Source organism: Delphinapterus leucas, chromosome 11, assembly GCF_059928025.1.
Source record: "Delphinapterus leucas isolate spDelLeu-1000000601 "Yukka" chromosome 11, BTC_Dleu_Yukka2, whole genome shotgun sequence".
In the NCBI taxonomy this organism is placed as follows: Eukaryota; Metazoa; Chordata; class Mammalia; order Artiodactyla; family Monodontidae; genus Delphinapterus; species Delphinapterus leucas.
In genome coordinates, this window is record NC_143139.1 from 30,246,911 (window position 1) to 30,267,797 (window position 20,887).

The window sequence follows — 20,887 nt, forward strand, 5'->3', positions numbered from 1 at the left end:
CCTAGACTAAGGTCCATATTAAAATCATTAAATGCACATATAGGGTCATGTTTCTAACTCTGTTATCAAGTCCAATCATGTCATTGTTTGAACTAAGCACAGATAACTCCATTATACTTATCAGCAAATTATTTTGTACTTGAATTCCAAAATGTGTGTTTGAATTTTACAATACTTTAAATCAGGGTCTCAGATTTATTAGCTATTTTTGCACCTTAGTTTTTGTAATCAAAACAGAGTATTAAATAACAAATAACTATTATTCTCAACAGAATTAAAAGCTAAATTCCAATTCATGAATCTTCTGATCATTTTTTCCTAATAGAAGATGTGATTACTGAAAATATAAATTAAATTTAGAGAATATAAACTTGCTGATGACTTCTCTCATATTTTAGTAAATATATAACAATATAGGCTTGTATTTTTTGAGTAACTCCTATAAGGAAAAAAATAAAATGTATTTCCAGATATTAATTTCTGAAGAAATTTCCTATTGTTCCCAAAAGTTACTTTGTACAGGCTCTCAGTGTACTCTAATTTTGATTTTCAACCAGGCCATAAAGCGGTAGAAATCAAATTTTTCTTTCTCTCTGCTTTCTGAGGAAGTAACTGCTTCTGTAATTGAGCCTCTATGCATACCTTTCTCGATTTCCCCTCCTTTCCATATGCTCCTCCAAGTATTTAATATAAAGTACATGAATTCTGAGTTGTTTTGCATTATTGTGTTGGCAACAATCAGAAGATTCTTGAATATCATCTTACTTTGAACTTTAGCTTGGAAGCCACCACTTCTCCCGTTGGTGTAATTATGGGAACATTTTCACAAATAATTCCATGATCCACATAAATAACTTTTCCTATAAGTTAAGGAAGAGTTTAAGTTTCAAAAGCTATCATGTGTTATTGCTAATTAAATAACTTAAAGTATAATATAGCATAACAGATAAATTCACTATAAAGATAATTCACATTAATGAATCATAGAAATAAATGTAAATATAGATATCTATATCTAAAGAAAGTCTAATGTAAATTTGCACATTTTGACATATCTAATTGGGAAATCTTTCTCAGAAATATTATTTTACTGTAATATGATGTTAATATCATAATGAGAGCAAAGCTAAACTCTATCTTGTATAACCCAGCCACACTGTTTATAACGACTTATTTCTCTCAATTAAACTTTCCTATAGAAAAAAACACAGTTGCAAAAAGGAAATTAAGACATAGAAAACTATAATTTTTAAAACTATAATAACCAAACTAAATGGCAGAATGATGGAGAACAGTATGACATTAGCTCTAATTCTGTTATTTGAATTTTAAATGCAAACAATTCATTTTGCCATGTGTGCAGTTTCTAAAAATAATTCTAGACATTTTGTCCTAAATAAAAGTAGCATAATATTTTTTATGGTAACATTAGTCACTACTTCTCAAAATGCAGCACTAACTTTAGGAATAACTGTTTAAATAACTAAATGTTGGTTCCTTACATCTGTTCAAAGCTATCTTCTAAAAAACTTTGGTTCTGTTGATAAACATTTAAATATAGAAAAAATATAAAAACATTTGAGTTTAATACCTTTGATTTCCAATGTCTCACTGAGGGGTAATTCTACGTTAACGCCACTCTTGCTATGGTTTTCAGACTCTTGCAAGACAGCAGTTCTCTTATAAATGCCTCTTTTTACTTCATCAAAGACCCAAAACATGTTGTATACTCGAGCAGTATAGCCTGCTAATTCAGTTATCTAAAACCAACATAGGGAGATAAAACAGTATACTCAAGACAGACTTTTAAACAAATATGCAATCATATAAGCTTCTTGATTTAATGTTAAAGATCCTATTTTATTATACTTGAAAAGTAGATAGTACATCTGATAACTAAAACCAGTAACACTAAAATACTTACCAAGAAAGCAGCATAGCAAGTTGACAGCTTAAGTTTGATTGGAATTAAAAAACACATAAAAATTATTCATTCAAGTCAGGGTTCAAAGTGAAATGTAAAGACTTCAGAATATTAGTGAGACTTAAAAATCTTTCAATCAATTTTCTGATTTGGCCCCTGTTTGCAAGAAAATTTGATTTCCAGAAATTAGAAGTTTTGTGAAAAGCTTAAATCCATTCAGTGAAATAATGATTTTTTATTTTGATATCTTTTTTCAATTAAAAATAGAAGATTTTAAATAGAAGAAAAATGCATATTTTTCTTATTATGAAAAGACATTTCTGAGTCAAACTGATTGTCAAAATTCCTAAGTTTAGCCAGAGAAAATACCCCTGCTAGTGGATACCAATATTGGGCGTGAGCTCAGTGAAAAGCTTTAAATCCTTTTCAGTCCAAATCCCACAAAATTCAGCTTCTTTTCAAGCCAAACATGATTTATATGCCCAAAGAAAAATATTAAATATGACTTTTTTGCTAGATGAGATAAATCTCTGCTTTAGTTCAAAAGGCTCAATAGAGTGGTATATTGCTCCTATTCTGCCAGTCGTCCAATTTAGGTTGAATCTCTGCTGTTTTTCTATTAAAAGAACACCTTGTTATCAAGGTGACTCATCTGAAAGGTGACTCATGGCCTGTCAAGACCATCTTTCTCAGTGAAAAGGAAGCAACAAAAACCATTCCCTTACAGAACTGTTTAGTAGGAAATTGGTATCAATAAGCAAGACATGTCACTAATAAATGTCTCTTAAACAATAAACTATGGACTAATACATTACCAACATTGTGTAAGATTTTTGTGTGTGCAAAACTTAAACAGTGAATGAGCAGGTATTATTGTTAAAAGCCTTCTACCACATGTCTCTACTGTGTGAGAGGTCTATAATTAGATTAGTATTTCATTTCTATATATTAATGTTATAGCTATTATATAGGATAGTTTCTAAACTGTTATCTAGAAGAATCTCTTGAGTTCCCAAGTAGAGGAAATCAGAACTAAGGATTAACAAAATATGGATCCAAAAGAAACCTAAGTAAATATAGTTGCATTAAAAAAATCTGAAACAAATGTGGAGGTCAATTAAAGAAAGGCAGGGGGCATTGAGTTAGTAGACCAGGATGCAAGGATGAATGGGCAGAGTGTCAAAAAAAAAAAAGAAATGAGAATGTGACTGTGGACAAATTACTTTGGGATATAAGACAAGGGGGTTTGTCTAAAAAGAAGCCTTGTTCCCTCTAGAAGTAGTGGAGAATCCATGATGCTTTCATGTGCTTTCACAGGAGTAATAAGATTCTTTAGAAGTAAAAGTTCTATTATTCAATGCGCATACAGGCAAAATGAATTGAATGTGAGATATATAAAAACTTTGATTTCTCATTTAACTTTAATAATAAGTAATTTATTAGCTGAAAAAGCTATCCCCAAAACTGTGTCTCCAGATTATCAAAATTACTATTTGAAAAAAAGTTTTAATTGAGTTGTCTTGCTTTGTGGCCCTAAACAACTGGTTTTACCTTTTTTAAAAAAACCCAATTCAACAAATCAGTTGTTAAATGAGATTGAAAAGTTTTGTCAGCAAATCACAAACTTTGCAACTATCTTATATAATTTATTCAAGGATAATTTAATAGGTAGCTAAATTTATAATGATGCTCTGGCAATTTATATTGATACAAAAGCCACAAGAGTAATTAATAGTGAGAATGACTGTCCATGGGAATATTATTTAATATCTGAATTGAATAAAGTGATTTTTAATCTTAACTCTGTGCTATCTGTAGGTTTTATTACCATTCTCTCAGCAAATATTTACTGACCATATACAATATTCCGAGCATTAAAATAGATATTAGGAATGTAAAGATGAATAAGATAGTTCCTGCTTTCCACTCAGCGTTTTATGCAAAAGACAGATAATTATAATGTGGTAAATAAAGCACCAGATGTACTATGAACACAGAGGAGGAAGACCCAGACTCTGCAGGGAAGTCAGAAAGAAAGTAGAATCGCAAAAGGGTTTTTTATACGTGGTTGGTAAGGCTTGACTTGTCCTGAAGTATAAGTAAAAGTTTGCAAGGTATATAAGTAATATTACTGGCTAACACTTAGTAAAGTGCTTACTATCACAACAACTCTACAAAGTCATCACTATCATTATCCCCATTTTACAGATAAAGAAACAGACACAAACAGGTCAAGTTCATATAATTTGTAAATACTGCAGCAAGAATTTAGATTTAGGCACTCTGGCTCCAAAATCCATACCAAAGGACCTTTTAGTAAAATTTAAGAGCAAATATGTCATACTATAGACAGAAAAAGGAGTTGACAATTGAGAGTATAAAAACTGAAAGGTATTAGCAGCAATAGACTTGGGAGTTGTTGTCCTTTATCTTGATTATACTCTTAGCAATTTTTGGTAGAGAAAAGATGTTTCCAAAATAATAAGCATATGTGGTAATTTACATTTTTGCTTGATTTCCATATATATTATTTTAATCAAATTGATAACAAGAAATGCAAGTACCTCTTTGTATGAAGACATAATCCTTTCAATAGCATCAGCTCCAGAGGCCAATAAATTTCGAGCAGTGGTAAAGGCTTCTGTCCGCTCACTAACCATAGCTTGCTTTCGATCATCCTCTAGATCTAAAAGCAAATTACAAAACTGTGGAATTTTTTAAGTAACTAAATGTTTTGTTTTGTACTATGAGACTGTGACTAAAACAACTGCATGAAAATTTTTCATTAGTATCAGCAATTTCCTAGGAATTAATGAATTATTTAAAAAATAGTGTTTGTACCAGATTTTATTTAAATTTTCCTTTGTCTTATTATTGTTCTAGAAGGAGAGTTAGAATAATTAAATCTATAGGAATTAAGACTATTTTCATTTAGCATTCTTTCAACCCTTACCAAAGTCAATGTCCTGCCCTTATTAGAGCTAGGTAATAAAATACTACTGATTCAGTCAATAAAATACCATTAACTAGAATCTAGGCAAATATTTCAAGTGTGATTTCTTTAATAGAAATGCAAAGTAGCTGACCCTCATAATCTAGCTCTGTCTACCTGTTTCAACTTTCACCCTACAGTTTAGCAACACCCCAACCATGCAATATTCTGCTTACTCTCTGGTATTTTCATATATAATATTTTCTGACTTTAATATACTTTCTTTTTTGCCAAGCTCTTTCTTAAAGAGTTAACTCTTTAGTACAGGTTTCCCTGGAAACCCTTGTCTGGCTTTTCCAGTGGACTATAAGTTCTTTAAGGGGCAAGACTGTATTTTATTCATTATTCCTAGTACTCACCAGAGTGTCTAGAACACAATACTCCTTAATGTGTATTGAATGGATGGATGGATAGATAGATAAATATCCTAAATTACTGTCAATGCAGAATTATGGTTAAAAGCCAGAAGTCAGACTAGGTTAGAGTCCAGACTCTACTACTTATTGGCAAGTAGTAAGGTTAGTAGAGCAAGCCACTAATCTTCTCCATGCTACTTTCTCATGTGTAAATGAGGGAATTAATAGTACTATCTCAAACAATTCTATCTCAGAGGGTTGTTGTGAGATTTAAAGGGGAAATGTAAACAAAGTGCTAGCCTAATCCATAGTTTATAATAATTAATCTTAAATGTTAGGTGTTATTACTTTCTCTAAGTGTTACTGTTATTATTGTTATTATTATCTACTCCATTTAGTATTATTCTTAAAAATTATTCTCTCCAGGTCATTACTTTAATCTTGGCATCAGTTTGATTCTCTATCCAGTCTTTCTATGGACTATCACCAAAATTCTAAATTGAAATCTGTAAATTAATGAAGAAATTAGAATAATATAAATAGCCATGAGCCCACTATGCTATTTATTTTGCTTGGATTTATCTCAGTGAAAAGGGTTTTTTTTTTTCTCCATGACATGCAAATATTTAACATGTGCCCTGCTATAACTACTGGATACTTTCACCTTTACTTGCTCATAGACAGCTCAGCTGAGTTTGAAAGAGATCCATGCATAATATAAGGTAAAATTCACTCAGCAGATATTTGCTGAACAGCAGGATTTACAAGAAATTAGGCAAGGTGTTACAGGATATGCAAGGATTAAATGTAATTTTCAGATTCTTTCCTTAGGAAGCTTACAGTTTGATAGGAGAAAGAAGACAAGTTCCCAAATAACAATGCAGGGCAGCCTATGAGGAGAGTTAATATGACACATTTGAAGGATGCAAAAATAATTTCTCTGCAAGAGACAAGAAATGCTTCATGGAGGAGTAGACTGGGAGTGAGGCCTTGAAGACTGCATACAATTTTAAAAGATCACAAGTACAGCATAAGCAATGTCTCAAAGAAGGGAAATTTCAAGCAATGCCAATTGAATAATAACCTGGTCAAGTTACAGTATGGGTTGGTGTTAAGCACTGATTTTACTTGCGTATCAGAAAAAACATGAGTTCATGGGGACCTCCCAGCTCTAGAGTTAAGTACTGCTCTAGAAAACTATCTTTAGTTCCCTTGAAGTTAGTCTGTTTCCTTGAAGAATGAAAAAATAAAGGCTTTGAGTGTTAGTATAAGTGATGAGAGAAAGACCTGAATGGCTAAAATGGCTGGGAACAGAATGTAGATATTCTTAAACACATTTAAATGTGGGATAAAATTTAGATAGCCACAAAAAATTAACAAAGGATTCTTGCAAGCTACCAAAATAGTAACTGCTGTATCAGTTAAAGTGCTAAGAATAGTTTTGGCTCAGAGAATCTGGCTGATGATCTAAAATAATTATGGGATTTTATGAATTTGGGTTAAAAGTAGTTTGAATAATAGCTTTCACTGATAGCCTCTGTTAAGAAGAAATAAAACTGATCAGAAGAAAAGAACTACAATACTGCAGCTTGTGAAACAAAAAACACACTCACAGAAAGACAGACAAAATGAAAAGGCAGACAACTATGTACCAGATGAAGGAACAAGATAAAACGCCAGAAAAACAATTAAATGAAGTGGAGATAGGCAACGTACCAGAAAAAGAATTCAGAATAATGACAGTGAAGATGATCCAGGACCTCGTAAAAAGAATGGAGGCAAAGATTGAGAAGATACAAGAAATGTTTAACAAAGACCTAGAAGATTTAAAGAACAAACACCTAGAAGAACTAAAGAACAAACAAACAGAGATGAATAGTACAATAACTGAAATGAAAAATACACTAGAAGGAATCAATAGCAGAATAACTGAGGCAGAAGAACAGATAAGTGACCTGGAAGACAGAATGGTGGAATTCACCGCCATGGAACAGAATAAAGAAAAAAGAATGAAAAGAAATGAAGACAGCCTAAGAGACCTTTGGGATAGCATTAAACGCAGCAACATTCGCATTACAGGGGTCCGAGAAGGAGAAGAGAGAGAGAAAGGACCCGAGAAAATATTTGAAGAGATTATAGTTGAAAACTTCCCTAACATGGGAAAGGAAATAGCCACCTGAGTCCAGGAAGCACAGAGAGTCTCAGTCAGGATAAACCCAAGGAGAAATATGCTGAACACAAAATCACCAAATTGAAAAAAATTAAAGACAACGAAAAATTATTAAAAGCAACAAGGGAAAAATGACAACTAACATACAAGGGAACTCCCATAAGGTTAACAGCTGATTTCTCAGCAGAAACTCTACAAGCCAGAGGGAGTAGCATGATATATTTAAAGTAATGAAAGGGAAGAACCTACGACCAAGACTACTATACCCGACAAGGATCTCATTCAGATTTAACGGAGAAAGCAAAAGCTTCACAGACAAGCAAAAGCTAAGAGAATTCAACACCACCAAACCAGCTCTACAACAAATGCTAAAGGAATTTCTCTAAGCAGAAAACACAAGAGAAGAAAAGGACCTACAAAAACAAAACCAATATAATTAAGAAAATGGTAATAGGAACATACATATCGATAATTACCTTAAATGAGAATGGATTAAAAGTTCCAACCAAAGGACACAAGATCACTGAATGGATACAAAAACAACACCCATATATATGCTGTCTACAAGAGACCCACTTCAGACCTAGGGACACATACAGATGGAAAGTGAGGGGATGGAAAAAGATATCCCATGCAAATAGTAATCAAAAGAAAGTTTGAGTACCTATGCTCATATCAGATAAAATAGATTTTAAATTAAAGAGTGTTACAAGAGAAAAGGAAGGACACTACATAATGATCAAGTGATCAATCCAAAAAGAAGATAAAACAATTATAAATATAAATGCACCCAAAATAGGAGCACCTCAATACATAAGGCAAATGCTAATGGCTATAAGAGAGGAAATCAACAGTAACACAATAATAGTGGGGGACTTTAACACCTTACTTACACCAATGGACATATCATCCATACAGAAAATTGATAAGGAAACAGAAGCTTTAAATGACACAATAGACCAGATAGCTTTAATTGATATTTATGACATTCCATCCGAAAACAGCAGATTACACTTTCTTCTCAAGTGCACACAGAACATTCTCAAGGATAGATCACACTTTGGGTCACAAATCAAGCCTTGGTAAATCTAAGAAATTTGAAATCATATCAAGCATCTTTTCTGACCACAATGCTATGAGATTAGAAATGAATTACAGGGAAAAAATCATAAAAAAAACACAAACACAAGGAGGCAAAACAATATGTTACTAAATGATCAAGAGATCACTAAAGAAATCAAAGAGGAAATCAAAAACTACCTAGAGACAAAATACAATGGAAATACAATGATCCAAAACCTATGGGATGCAGCAAAAGCAGTTCTAAGAGGGAAGTTTGTAGCTATATAAGCCTACCTCGGGAAACAAGAAAAATCTCAAATCAACAATCAGCTTTACACCTAAAGGAACTAGAGAAAGAACAAACAAAACCCAAAGTTAGGAGAAGGAAAGAAATCATAAAGATCAGATCAGAAATAAATGAAATAGAAACAAAGAAAACAATAGCAAAGATCAATAAAACTAAAAGCTGGTTCTTTGAGAAGATAAACACACTTGATAAATCTTTAGCCAGACTAATCAAGAAAAAGACTGAGAGGACTCAAATCAATAAAATTAGAAATGAAAAAGGAGAAATTACAATGGACACTGCAGAAATACAAAGCATCATAAGAGACTACTACAAGCAACCCTATGCCAATAAAATGGACAACATGGAAGAAATGGACAAATTCCTAGAAAGGTATAACCTTCCAAGACTGAACCAGGAAGGAATAGAAAATATGAACAGACCAATCACAAGTAATGAAACTGAAACTATGATTACAAATCTTCCAACAAACGAAAGTCCAGGACCAGATGGCTTCAAATGTGAATTCTATCAAACATTTAGAGAAGTGCTAACAGCCATCCTTCTCAAACTCTTCCAAAAATTACAGAGGAAGGAACACTCCCAAACTCATTCTATGAGGCTACCATCACCCTGATACCAAAACCAGACAGAGATACTTCAAAAAAAGAAAATTACAGACCAATATCACTGATGAATATAGATGCAAAAATCCTCAAAAAAATACTAGCAAACAGAATATAAAAACACATTAAAAGGATCATACACCATAATCAAGTGAGATTTATCCCAGGAATGCAAGGATTCTTAAATATACACAAATCAATCAATGTGATACACCATATTAACAAACTGAAGAATAAAACCAGTATGATCATCTCAATAGATGCAGAAAAAGCTTTTGACATAATTCAACACCGATTTATGATAAAAACTCTCTAGAAACTGGGCATAGAGGGAACCTACCTCAACATAATAAAGGCCGTATATGACAAACCCACAGCAAACATCATTCTCAATGGTGAAAAACTGAAAGCATTTCCACTAAGATCTGGAAAAAGACAAGGATGTCCACCATTATTCAACATAGTTTTGGAAGTCCTAGCCACAGCAATCAGAGAAGAAAAAGAAATACAAATTGGAAAAGAAGAAGTAAAACTGTCACTGTTTGCAGATGATATTATACATACAGAATCCTAAAGATGCCACCAGAAAACTACTAGAGCTTATCAATGAATTTGGTAAAGTGGCAGGATACAAAATTAGCACACAGAAATCTCTTGCATTCCTATACACCAACAATGAAAGATCAGAAAGAGAAATTAAGGAAACAATCCCATTCACCATTGCAACAAAAAGAATAAAATACCTAGGAATAAACCTACCTAAGGAGGTAAAGACCTGTACTCAGAAAACTATAAGACACTGATGAAACAAATCAAACTGGACATATATACACTACCAAATGTAAAATAGCTAGTGGGAAGCAGCCGCATAGCACAGGGAGATCAGTTCCGTGCTTTGTGACCACCTAGAGGGGTGGGATAAGGAGGGTGGGAGGTAGACACAAGAGGGAGGAGATATGGGGATATAAGTATATGTATAGCTGATTCACTTTGTTATAAAGCAGAAACTAACACACCATTGTAAAGCAATTATACTCTAATAAAGGTGTTAAAAAAAAAAGATGACACAAACAGATGGAGAGATATATCATGTTCTTGGATTGGAAGAATCAATATTGTGAAAATGACTATACTACCCAAAGCAACCTACAGATTCAATGCAATCCCTATCAAATTACCAGTGGCATTTTTCACAGAACTGGAACAAAAAATGTCACAATTTGTATGGAAATTCAAAAGATCCCCAATAGTGAAAGCAATCTTCAGAAAGAAAAACAGAGCTGGAGGAATCACGCTCCCTGACATCAGACTACAAAGCTATAGTAATCAAGACAGTATGGTACTGGCACAAAAACAGAAATATAGATCAATGGAACAGGATAGAAAGCCCAGAGATAAAACCACTCACCTATGGTCAACTAATCTATGACAAAGGAGGCAAGGATATACAATGGAGAAAAGACTGTCTCTTTAATAAGTGGTCCTGGAAAACTGGACAGCTACATGTAAAAGAATGAAACTAGAACACTTCCTAACACCATACACAAAAATAAACTCAAAATGGATTAAAGACGTAAATGTAAGACCGGACACTCTAAATCTCTTAGAGGAAAACATAGGAAGAACACTCTTTGACATAAATCGCACAAGATCTTTTTTGACCCACCTCGTAGAGTAATGGATAAAACCCAAAAATAAACAAATGAGACCTACTGAAACTTAAAAGCTTTTGCACAGCAAAGGAAACTATAAACAAGACAAAAAGACAACCCTCAGAATAGGAGAATACACTTGCAAACAAATCAATGGACAAAGGATTAATCTCCAAAATATACAAACAGCTCATGCAGCTCAATATTAAAAAAAGAAACAACCCAATCAAAAAGTGGGCAGAAGACCTAAATAGACATTTCTCTAAACAAGACATACAGATGGCCAAGAGACACATGAAAAGCTGCTCAACATCACTAATTAGAGAAATGCAAATCAAAACTACAATGAGGTATCACCACACACTGGTTAGAACGGCCATCATCAAAAAATCTACAAACAATAAATGCTGGAGAGGGTGTGGAAAAAAGGGAACCCTCTTGCACTGTTGGTGGGAATGTAAATTGATACAGCCACTATGGATAACAGTATGGAGGTTCCTTAAAAAACTAAAAATAGAACTACCATAAGATCCAGCAATCCCACTACTGGGCATATACCCAGAAAAAAACATAATTCAAAAAGACACATGCACCCCAGTGTTCATTGCAGCACTATTTACAATAGCCAGGTCATGGAAGCAACCTAAATGCCCATTGATAGATGAATGGATAAAGAAGATGTGGTACACATATACAATGGAATATTACTCAGTCATACAAAGGAATGAAAATGGGTCATTTGTAGAGATATGGATGGACCTAGAGACTGTCATACACAGTGAAGCAAGTCAAAAAAAGAGAAACAAATATCGTATATTAATGCATGTATGTGGAATCTAGAAAAATGGTACAGACGAACCAGTTTGCAAGGCAGAAATAGAGACACAGGTGTAGAGAACAAACGTATGGGCAACATGGGGGGAAAGCCCAGGGGTTGTGGTGGGATGAATTGGGAGATTGGGATTGACATATATACACTAATATGTATAAAACAGATAACTAATAAGAACCTACTGTATAAAAATAAATAAATAAAATAAAATTCAAAAAAGAAATAACACTAGCACAGATGGACTGGTGTTTGGTATGGCATGGTAATTTCTATGTTGCTTTGGCAGACTATTACCTACTGGGTTTTCTCCATGCTTTCAAAATTACAAATTTGTAACAAAATTACAAATAGCTCTGGAAAGACTTCATTTGACTTATTCTACTGGTTTTTCTTTGGCAGGTAGTTTGAGAGCAGTGCAAGAGTATTTTGTCATGTACACATTAGCAAATAACTTCTATGACAAGGCCAGATTCCTTAGTGTCAGAGATATAAATTCATGACCTAAAGCACTCACCTATTTTGTATCCTAGGTAAACATATTTCATTTTCCTCACCAAATATTTAAAATATTTTTTCAAAAGTTCCACATTTAAGGATTTAATAGTTAACATATCTGCTCATTTTACTGCTACTTTTCATCACTGCTAATAATATGTACTGAAACATAGTCACATCTGTTGCTATTTCACTGAAAAGATGAGAAAGAATTTTATAACTCAGGTTTAAGTCTATTAATTTTTAAAAGTTAAAAAGTAGGCTATTCTTTTGTACTTTTATCCTTTGCTTTTATAATCTGAGTTTATTTAATTTCATTTACATTTTACCTTTGTCATCTTGACAAATCTCAGCAAAAACTATAGCCTTACCCTACTTCATACCATATATAAATATCAACTCTAAATAGATTGATGATATCAATGTGAAATGAAAAACCAATAAATTTCTAAAAGATAAAATTGGAGAGTACCTTTATGACCTTGGGTTAGACAAATGTTTCTTAAACAGGACATAAAACCAGTTAACCACAAAGAAAATGATTGATAACTTGAACTATATTAAAATGATAACTTCTCTTGGACACTGTTAGGAGACTGAAAAAGGAAGAATCAAGTGGGAAAAGATATTTCAGATTTTGTGTGTGTGTGTCTGACAAAAGACTTATTACAGAATACATAACAGCTTTCACAAATCAATTAAAAAAAACAGATAAGCTAATTTAAAATTAATTTTAAAAATTATCAGCACTTCATAAGAACAGCTATCCAAATGGCCAATAAATGAATAAAAAGTGCTTAATCTTATTAGTCATCAAAGAAGTTAAAACTAAGACCACAGTAAAGTACCACTATACACTCACCATATGCCTAAGCTGAAAAATGCCTAAACAAAAAAGACTGACGTCAAACATTGACAAAGATGTGGAGCGACTAGAATGCTCATGCATACTATACGATACTATTTATAGAAGATTCAAAAACCAGCAAATATTAATGAATGGTCAGTAAAATAATTATCTTTGCTGTGGCATGGCAAGCGCAGGAGTAAGTGGAGTTGGGGTGGGGGGCTAATGATGAGGATAGGACTGGGAAGGGGTATGGAGGCTTCTGGGATGAAGGTAAGGTTCTATTTCTTCTGAGTCGTGATTATGTGTATGTCTTAACTTTGTGACAATTGGTTGAGTGGTACACTAATGATTGTGTCTTGTTGGCATATGTGTTATACTTTAAAATCATAACTACATATATGCATAGCTACTTACAGCTAAAAGTATGTCTTTGATATATATTGATAATTACTGTTATTGGTCGACAGGAGAGTAATCATATCTCAACTGACCTATAATATAACATTTTATTCGAATAATTTGACATTGGAATATGAGACATACTAATGCAGCAGGAGCTATGGATAGAATCTTGTTGCAGGTATACATTTTGAGAATACAAACATCACCCATGTTACTAGGGTGATGTAGAATATAGTTCTATTCCTAAGAACAGTATCTCTCAGTTGCTACTTCTGATGTGCCACCTCACACTAGCAGATTACCAACACTGGCAGTGCCAGTGGCTTAGCTGCTCTCTTCCCTACTCGTTAGGTGTCTGTAATAAGGTCTGGCAGGAGAGACCTATAAGTAGCTTTCCCTGGCCTTGCCCAGAACTGCTCTTGATATAAAGAGAAGAAAAGCGGAAGTGGCCTATAACATTAAACAACTGAGATTACAGCTCCCAAGTAACTATTTTCTTCACATAATTTCAGTCTTTCTCTTAATATGAAGCAAATAAAGGGGTAATGTCCTCTATACAGATAATAGAGATGATACAAAATCAACTATTTCAATGCCTTTTTCAACCGCTTGCTCCCATGATTACTTGGTCTCAAATAAGTTAAGTCCCTTATAGAATAAGTTCCAATATAGCTAATATAGAGGCAGCATAGTGAAGGGGAAAAAAGCAATGCACAAGGAACTACATAATGTCTTCTATCCTTAGTGCTTCCACTAACCATTTGTGTGATCTTAGGCATGCCTGGGGCTCCAGACTAGATCACCTGTAAGCTCCGCTTCTGACATGAAAATGACATGATACCATATGCAGTTTTGTAATGTGAAGTTCAATATAAACATAATCCTGTCCTTACCACAAGATTTTACTTAAAGTTGTAGCTAGATGGTGTAACCAATCTACTCCAGAACTGTTTTTCTTTTCTCCTCTCAAACAATTTATGTAGGCTATTCCTCCTATTTGCATCTTTACCTCCAACTTCCTAATCACTTTCAAATGCCTTGCTCTTTTAACAATGATCAGGCCAGCAAACATCTATTGAGCATTTCCTATGATGCAGGCATTGCTCTAAATTTTACACATGGAATCTTCCTTAATCTTCATAGCAACCCTGCTATAATTTCCCCCATCTTGGAAATGGGGAAACTGAAGCACAAAAAGGTTAAATGATTTGTCCAAAGTCACAGTCCAATAAGCAAAAGAGCCAGCATTTGAACCCAGGCAATCTGATACCAGAGCCCGCATAGTAAGAATGTAATAAATATTAACCGTTGCTTCCACCTAAATTCTTACTATTTGCCATGGACTGTTTCAAGGCACATGAAATACATTATTTATAATTTCATAACAATTCTGTAAAATATATATTATTATTCCTATAGTTAAGAAAGGAAAACTGAGGCATATAAAGTTTCTGTAACTTTCTTAAGGATGGATAACTACTAAATAGCAGAGTCAAGATTTGAACAGTGGCCTGTTTCTTCCTTTACTCTTCTCTTTCTTTCCTCTTTTCTGCTTTTTCTCCCTTTCCTCTTTGCCATCCGTCTTATTCATCCATTTTTTCCATCTATCTTTGCATTAAAATATGTACTATCATGTGCTTAATTTATCTCTAATGCAAGAGACAGCTCAGGGCATAAGTATAAATTAATATTGAAGACTAGATTAGGATAGATAGTATTTAATTCCAAGACCTAAAGCCTCAAAGATAATATCATTATCTAAAAAAAAACTTAATTATTTTGTCTGAGTAAAATGATAACTTAGTGTTTTCATGTGGTATGTCATCATAAGTCAAATATATTTCATAAATACATACAGATGAACATTATAAGCATACACACAGTAACCTTAGAAATTATAGAAGATATCAAGACACACTCTCTTAATATTATCATATGAATTCATTTTATTATTCTATGAAATTCTTACATTGCTTTTCTTTTTATAAAATTTTCTTTTGAAAAGAAGCTTTAAGAATTATTTTGTTTCACTTGCATCAATGTGATTATTATCACAATTTCAATCTAAAATTTTAATGCTATTTCTTTAATTTACTATTGTATTTTCAAGATTTGTAGGATTTATTTTAAAATATCTTATTACATCACCTACAGAAGATTGTTAGATTGTTTGCATACATTGTTTACTTCTTACTGGTCTCTGTGGGGTTAATTTGTCACCATTAATAGCTGCATTTTCTCTGTTCTATGTTGAATACTCCAGAGTTTTCTAATAAGACCAGTTCTTCCAAAGGCTAACAGAACAACACCATAATTTTGTCACTGGGGTAGTTTCTAATATACATTATACATGAAACTTTTAAAATATCTATACACTGATGGATAGATATTCACTATGAATATCTGACAATTTTGTTAAATTTCTTAGTAAAACTAATCTTAAGACCATACATTTTTGTCTTTTTTTCTCTAATACTCATTTGAAAAAGCAATTTATTTTATTTCATTATGAAAGGATTAAATCTAAAAATACTAACAATGCCTTTTTCAATAGAAGCTTTTAAAAATGATTAAAACGAATTTTGAAAACATTAAACAGATAAAATTCAGTTTTCCTAGTGGTCTAAATACACTATTAGACACTTGAGTTGCACAGTACATTTGGTATATGTATAGCACTTACCACAAGGGATTGACAAATCCTACTTTACCAAAATGAACAATTTTAGGTTAAGAATGACTCAAATTTGACAGGTGTTTTTGTGAGAATTGGTAAAGCATTAAAGCACTGTTTTAAAATATTAAAGCATATGTAATTTTTTACTTGTTTTTATTGGATGACTTCAAACAAATAACTATTAATACTTAGTTCTACACCAAAAATAACTGTAAAATAGTGTGAATTCTGTTACATTTTTCTTAGTGTTGCCTTTTGTTTTCTAGGCAATAATTGTCACCATGTCAATATTCTTGATACATGCTCTTGATACATTATTCTACTAAATCCTCACCACCCCACTCTGAAGTAGCCTTTCTGATTCTCATTTTACAGATGAGGAAACTGAGGTTTAGACAGTTTAATTAACATGACTAGAAGGACACAGACAGAAAGAGGGAAAGCAAAGACTTGAGCAAAGCTCTGTCTCACCACAAAGTCCATGTTTTTGTCTAGCTCTTTCAACACTAAGACCAGTTTTGGTCAAGTGGTTTTTAAAGAGGAGGGGGAATATTTTACTTTGGAAAAAGAGAGGAAAATGCTGCTTCTTTAATTAATCCCCTTTTGTCCTGCCAATTAAGACCCAAACTCCCATCTCAAGTATTACATAACATTTTAATATTGTCCTCCTTGTCTTTATCTTTCTTAGTTGTTCCAAAGGATGAAAAATGTTGATTAAAGAAAACACTGGGACAGTGGTAGGATAGAATTAGACCCCTGAAACTTGACAATCCCTATCCCCACAATACCACCAAATAGGAGGTTTTCTATATTACCTACAAGTAGAGGAGACCTTGTTCCATGGCATGAAGCTCTCCCTGAAACAGTATTATTAGTTGTCTTATGTAGTCAACCAACTATTCAAATCACAAATCAGGGCAGATCTAGTTATAGAATATTTATAGACTAAATGCATGCTATGTGCAGAACTGAAATTTACAACACATGGGGAGACTTTCTATTATACTCCTTTTGAAGGTATTAATTTGTGTTGAGTTGAACTGTAAACTAGAGAATCATTCTATATTAGGCAGTATAATTAAAATTGCTCAAGATCATCTCCCAAAAACACTACATCAGAGGTTTCTGAAATATCACAGAACTGGAAAGGCCTTTTGAGTCACTTCTTTCATATTGCTGGTCTTATTACTGGATGTTGCAAAGTCTGCCATTGTTTCTGACCATTAAGGACTATAGAATGATGACTACACAATTCACTGACATAACACCAGCAGTGACACCTTAAAGAGAAATAATCAGAAACATATATTTAATATTAAGCATAAATGCCATTACCACCATCTGCAAAGCCAGTTGCAGTGATAATAGGTAGAGCCACCATAATTAGTCCACTGCTGCTCCAAACATACTTCATCAAGAACTGCTCTATCATAATGTACCATAAACGTTTGGATAAAATGAGGTTCATCTGATTTGCTAAAGCTTTGTAACTTTTCTGGAGTTGCTTCATTTCTACCTATGGAGAGAAAAAGAGATAAGAATTAACCTAGTATGAACTATAAAAATAAATAACGTATGTTTGAGGACTTTCTTTAAAGATAATTACATATTATTTTGTTTTACTTAGTATACTATTATCTGTGATTCTAACAACCAATAAATACAGATTAATGTCAGAATTAGTCATTACTTAGTTGTAATCACACCTGTATTATTTTTTAAATGTCGATATTCAGTAAATATAATGTTAAATATAAATATATACAAGTGATTTATACTTATGTTTTCAAATTTATATGTATAAGATGTTAAAATTAAATGATATTCCATAAGACATGAATAAACAGTTAGAACCTTATCCTTTTTGATTATAGCAAAAATATCTGAAAATAAACACATGACATGTATATGTGTAATTAGACTCCACTTTTGAATTAACTCAATTTACTGGGTTTTGTCTTAAATGAAAGAAGCCTACAACATGCTATAATTTATATCACTGAGCTCAGTGATTCAAGAATGACATAAATATGATTACTACAACATATAAGCCAATTTTCAAGTGGGAATAGAAGTCCTAAATTTGCTTTAAATTTTGTTCTTCAGATTGGTACTACTATAAAATTTCTTTTTTTATTGTTATTGATGATGTTTCAAAATTAAGTAATTCTGCTTTTTAATTATAATACCATTTCAACTTTAGAATAACTTACTATTTCATTTGCCAAGTCATTTGTATTAAGATTTCAGATGCATCACCTTAAAAAGTCTTTAATGTACTGCAAGTTTATGTAATCAGGTTAACTATTTAAGGGACCTGCTTAATGTTGAAAATCTTTAATATTTAAAAATAACATTCTGGAGCTCCTTTTTTCCTCTTCATCTCTAATCTTAGCTTTTCCCTCTAAGCTAGACAAAATTTCATTTCACTACCTTTTTTAATTTGTGTCAAAACATGGTACTGAACATTAAGAGTAATGGAAATGCCATTTGTAAGCCACTCTCCTGCACTTCTTAGAACTGAGGAACTCCATCGTGGACCAGGCATGCAAAACTGTCACACCTGTCTTTCATATGAAAGCACTTTTTTTTTCTCTTGATAAACAAACAAACAATACCATCCTAAATTTTCCATCTCAGTGGAAGTATGTTTACTTAGTTTCTAAACATATATTTTCTTCAATGTTCTAGGACCATCTACTTAGGATTTCAGTTTTAAGAAAATGCTTTAGAGATAATTCTGAGCATATTTGGATAACTGAGACTAAGTAGACTTTTTTAGAATGCTGAAAATATTATTTTCATGAAACTTTAGAAAAGTTTGCACTCTACATATAATTCTTTAACAGCTTGTGATTAAAAAGGGTAATGAAGCATATATTTTAATACAGGTTTGAATGTCATAAGAATCTAAAACCCTAAAGAAGTGGGTCCATCAACAGTACAACAGATGGTATCTAGCACTGCAGTGGCAGCTTGAACAGTCTCACATTTCACCCGTCACCTTAATTTCTTTCTTACCTTATGTCCTCTGTAGAAGGCAATTTCTTCAACATTGGCTATAATTCTGGAGTGCACGTACCGCAAATAGCCTTTCCTATGAGCTTCTTCAGCCACCAATTTACCAAATTTGGGAGAGCAGGATTTTAACACTTTAGCAGTGGCATATACCACAAGCCCTGCTAAAAGGGTGGGCCCAATTGGGCTTGCTCCTCTGGATGTAGCAGTCTTGATGAGCGTATAGGAAGTCAGGATTACATCTAAAATAGGTTTGGTCAGATTGGAATACAAGTGAGCCACAGATTGAGAGAACATCATAATATCCTCAGTAAGAGACTGGTCAGGGTTTGCCAGCCTCCCATCCATATTGATCACCTTATAATAAGTCTGATTTGTAAAATAGGTTTCATAGGCATGGTCGACTAGGCGAGTTCTGAAGGCCAAGGCCAATTTGCCCTCTAGGTACCTTATTGCACTGTTGACAAAGGTGGCAGGGATGGCAATCATAAGCCACTTGATTAATTTGATGATGAAAGTCCGAGGCTTCTTTTCCACAATGCTTTTCACGATTTTTCCATCCAAACCAGCTACATAGATAGACAGAAAGGTTCTTGAGATTAGAGCTACCGAGTGGAGGCAGAGCCATCCTGTCTCAGTAGTCACAAGTTTAGGGAAGAGAATTTTCCGAAGTTCTAGTAGCTGTTTGAAAAAATCTGCATTCACTCCAGGCGAAGGTTTTTTACAAGTGGCCTCGGTGCAATGCAGTATTTCTCTATTCTCTGCAGCCGGGTAAGCTTCTTTTTTCTTCCAGTGGCCAGATTGCTTTAAACGCTTGCCAATGATGGGACAGAGGGTTTTCAGAGCATATGCTGCAGCCACCACGCAGGCAGCCCTTTTAGCAGTCCTCGATCTGGTCCATTTCACTCGATCAGCTGCTGCATTTAGCATATGTATCATTTTCCCAGTTACCCAAACCGGCTTCAGAAAGAATTGGTTTTAAAAGATCATGCTCCCCGGGAATCCCAAGCAAATGTTTCAGAAAGTTCCATAGCGTTCCATACTCTGCAGCGTTTCTCCTCTTCTGTTTTTTGTTTTTATTTTTTAAGATTTTGTTCTGTGACATGCAGCACAGCTCAGACTCCACTGCGTCTAGTGGGGATGATTCCCTCAGAAGCTCAAGCTGCACCAAGCAGCCCCAAGCTCCTCCCTCTCAGGCCCCTCATTGGCTGTAGGGGCGACGGGACCCCTGGAATCCTCGCCGCTTTCCTTTGAACCTTGAAAATGAAGAGAGAGCAAAACGAATTACATCCTTAAACAGTTCAGAGTTAAATGTCTATTTTTGGAGAGGTCGAATCAGGGCAGCTGCTGGCGACAAAACCTGCCCTAGCGACTGAGCATGCTCAGCGTCACTTAGAAACCCACAGAAGTTTCAGAAAATACATCACTTCTCTAAGGTTTCAGCAGATACCACAGAGGAAGAGCAAAAAGAAAGGGAGATTTCTAAGAGCTTAAAAACGAATGAGGGAGGAGGAACTGGGGAGATGAGGGAAGAGAGACAAGAGG

General features: G+C 33.7%; 1 protein-coding gene across 1 annotated transcript in view; it reads right to left on the bottom strand.

Moving 5' to 3' along the window:
- Positions 1 to 20,575, bottom strand: part of ABCD2 (ATP binding cassette subfamily D member 2) — a 78,452-nt gene extending 57,877 nt beyond the window's left edge. The window contains exons 1-5 of the mRNA XM_022572467.2: positions 19,346 to 20,575; positions 17,660 to 17,840; positions 4,489 to 4,610; positions 1,592 to 1,760; positions 766 to 860 (exon numbers count right to left, since the gene is read on the bottom strand). Of these exons, the coding sequence (XP_022428175.2) occupies positions 766 to 860; positions 1,592 to 1,760; positions 4,489 to 4,610; positions 17,660 to 17,840; positions 19,346 to 20,281 (1,503 nt within the window). The 5' untranslated portion in view covers positions 20,282 to 20,575. The remainder of the gene's footprint in view (positions 1 to 765; positions 861 to 1,591; positions 1,761 to 4,488; positions 4,611 to 17,659; positions 17,841 to 19,345) is intronic.
- Between the last annotated feature and the right edge of the window lie 312 nt (positions 20,576 to 20,887).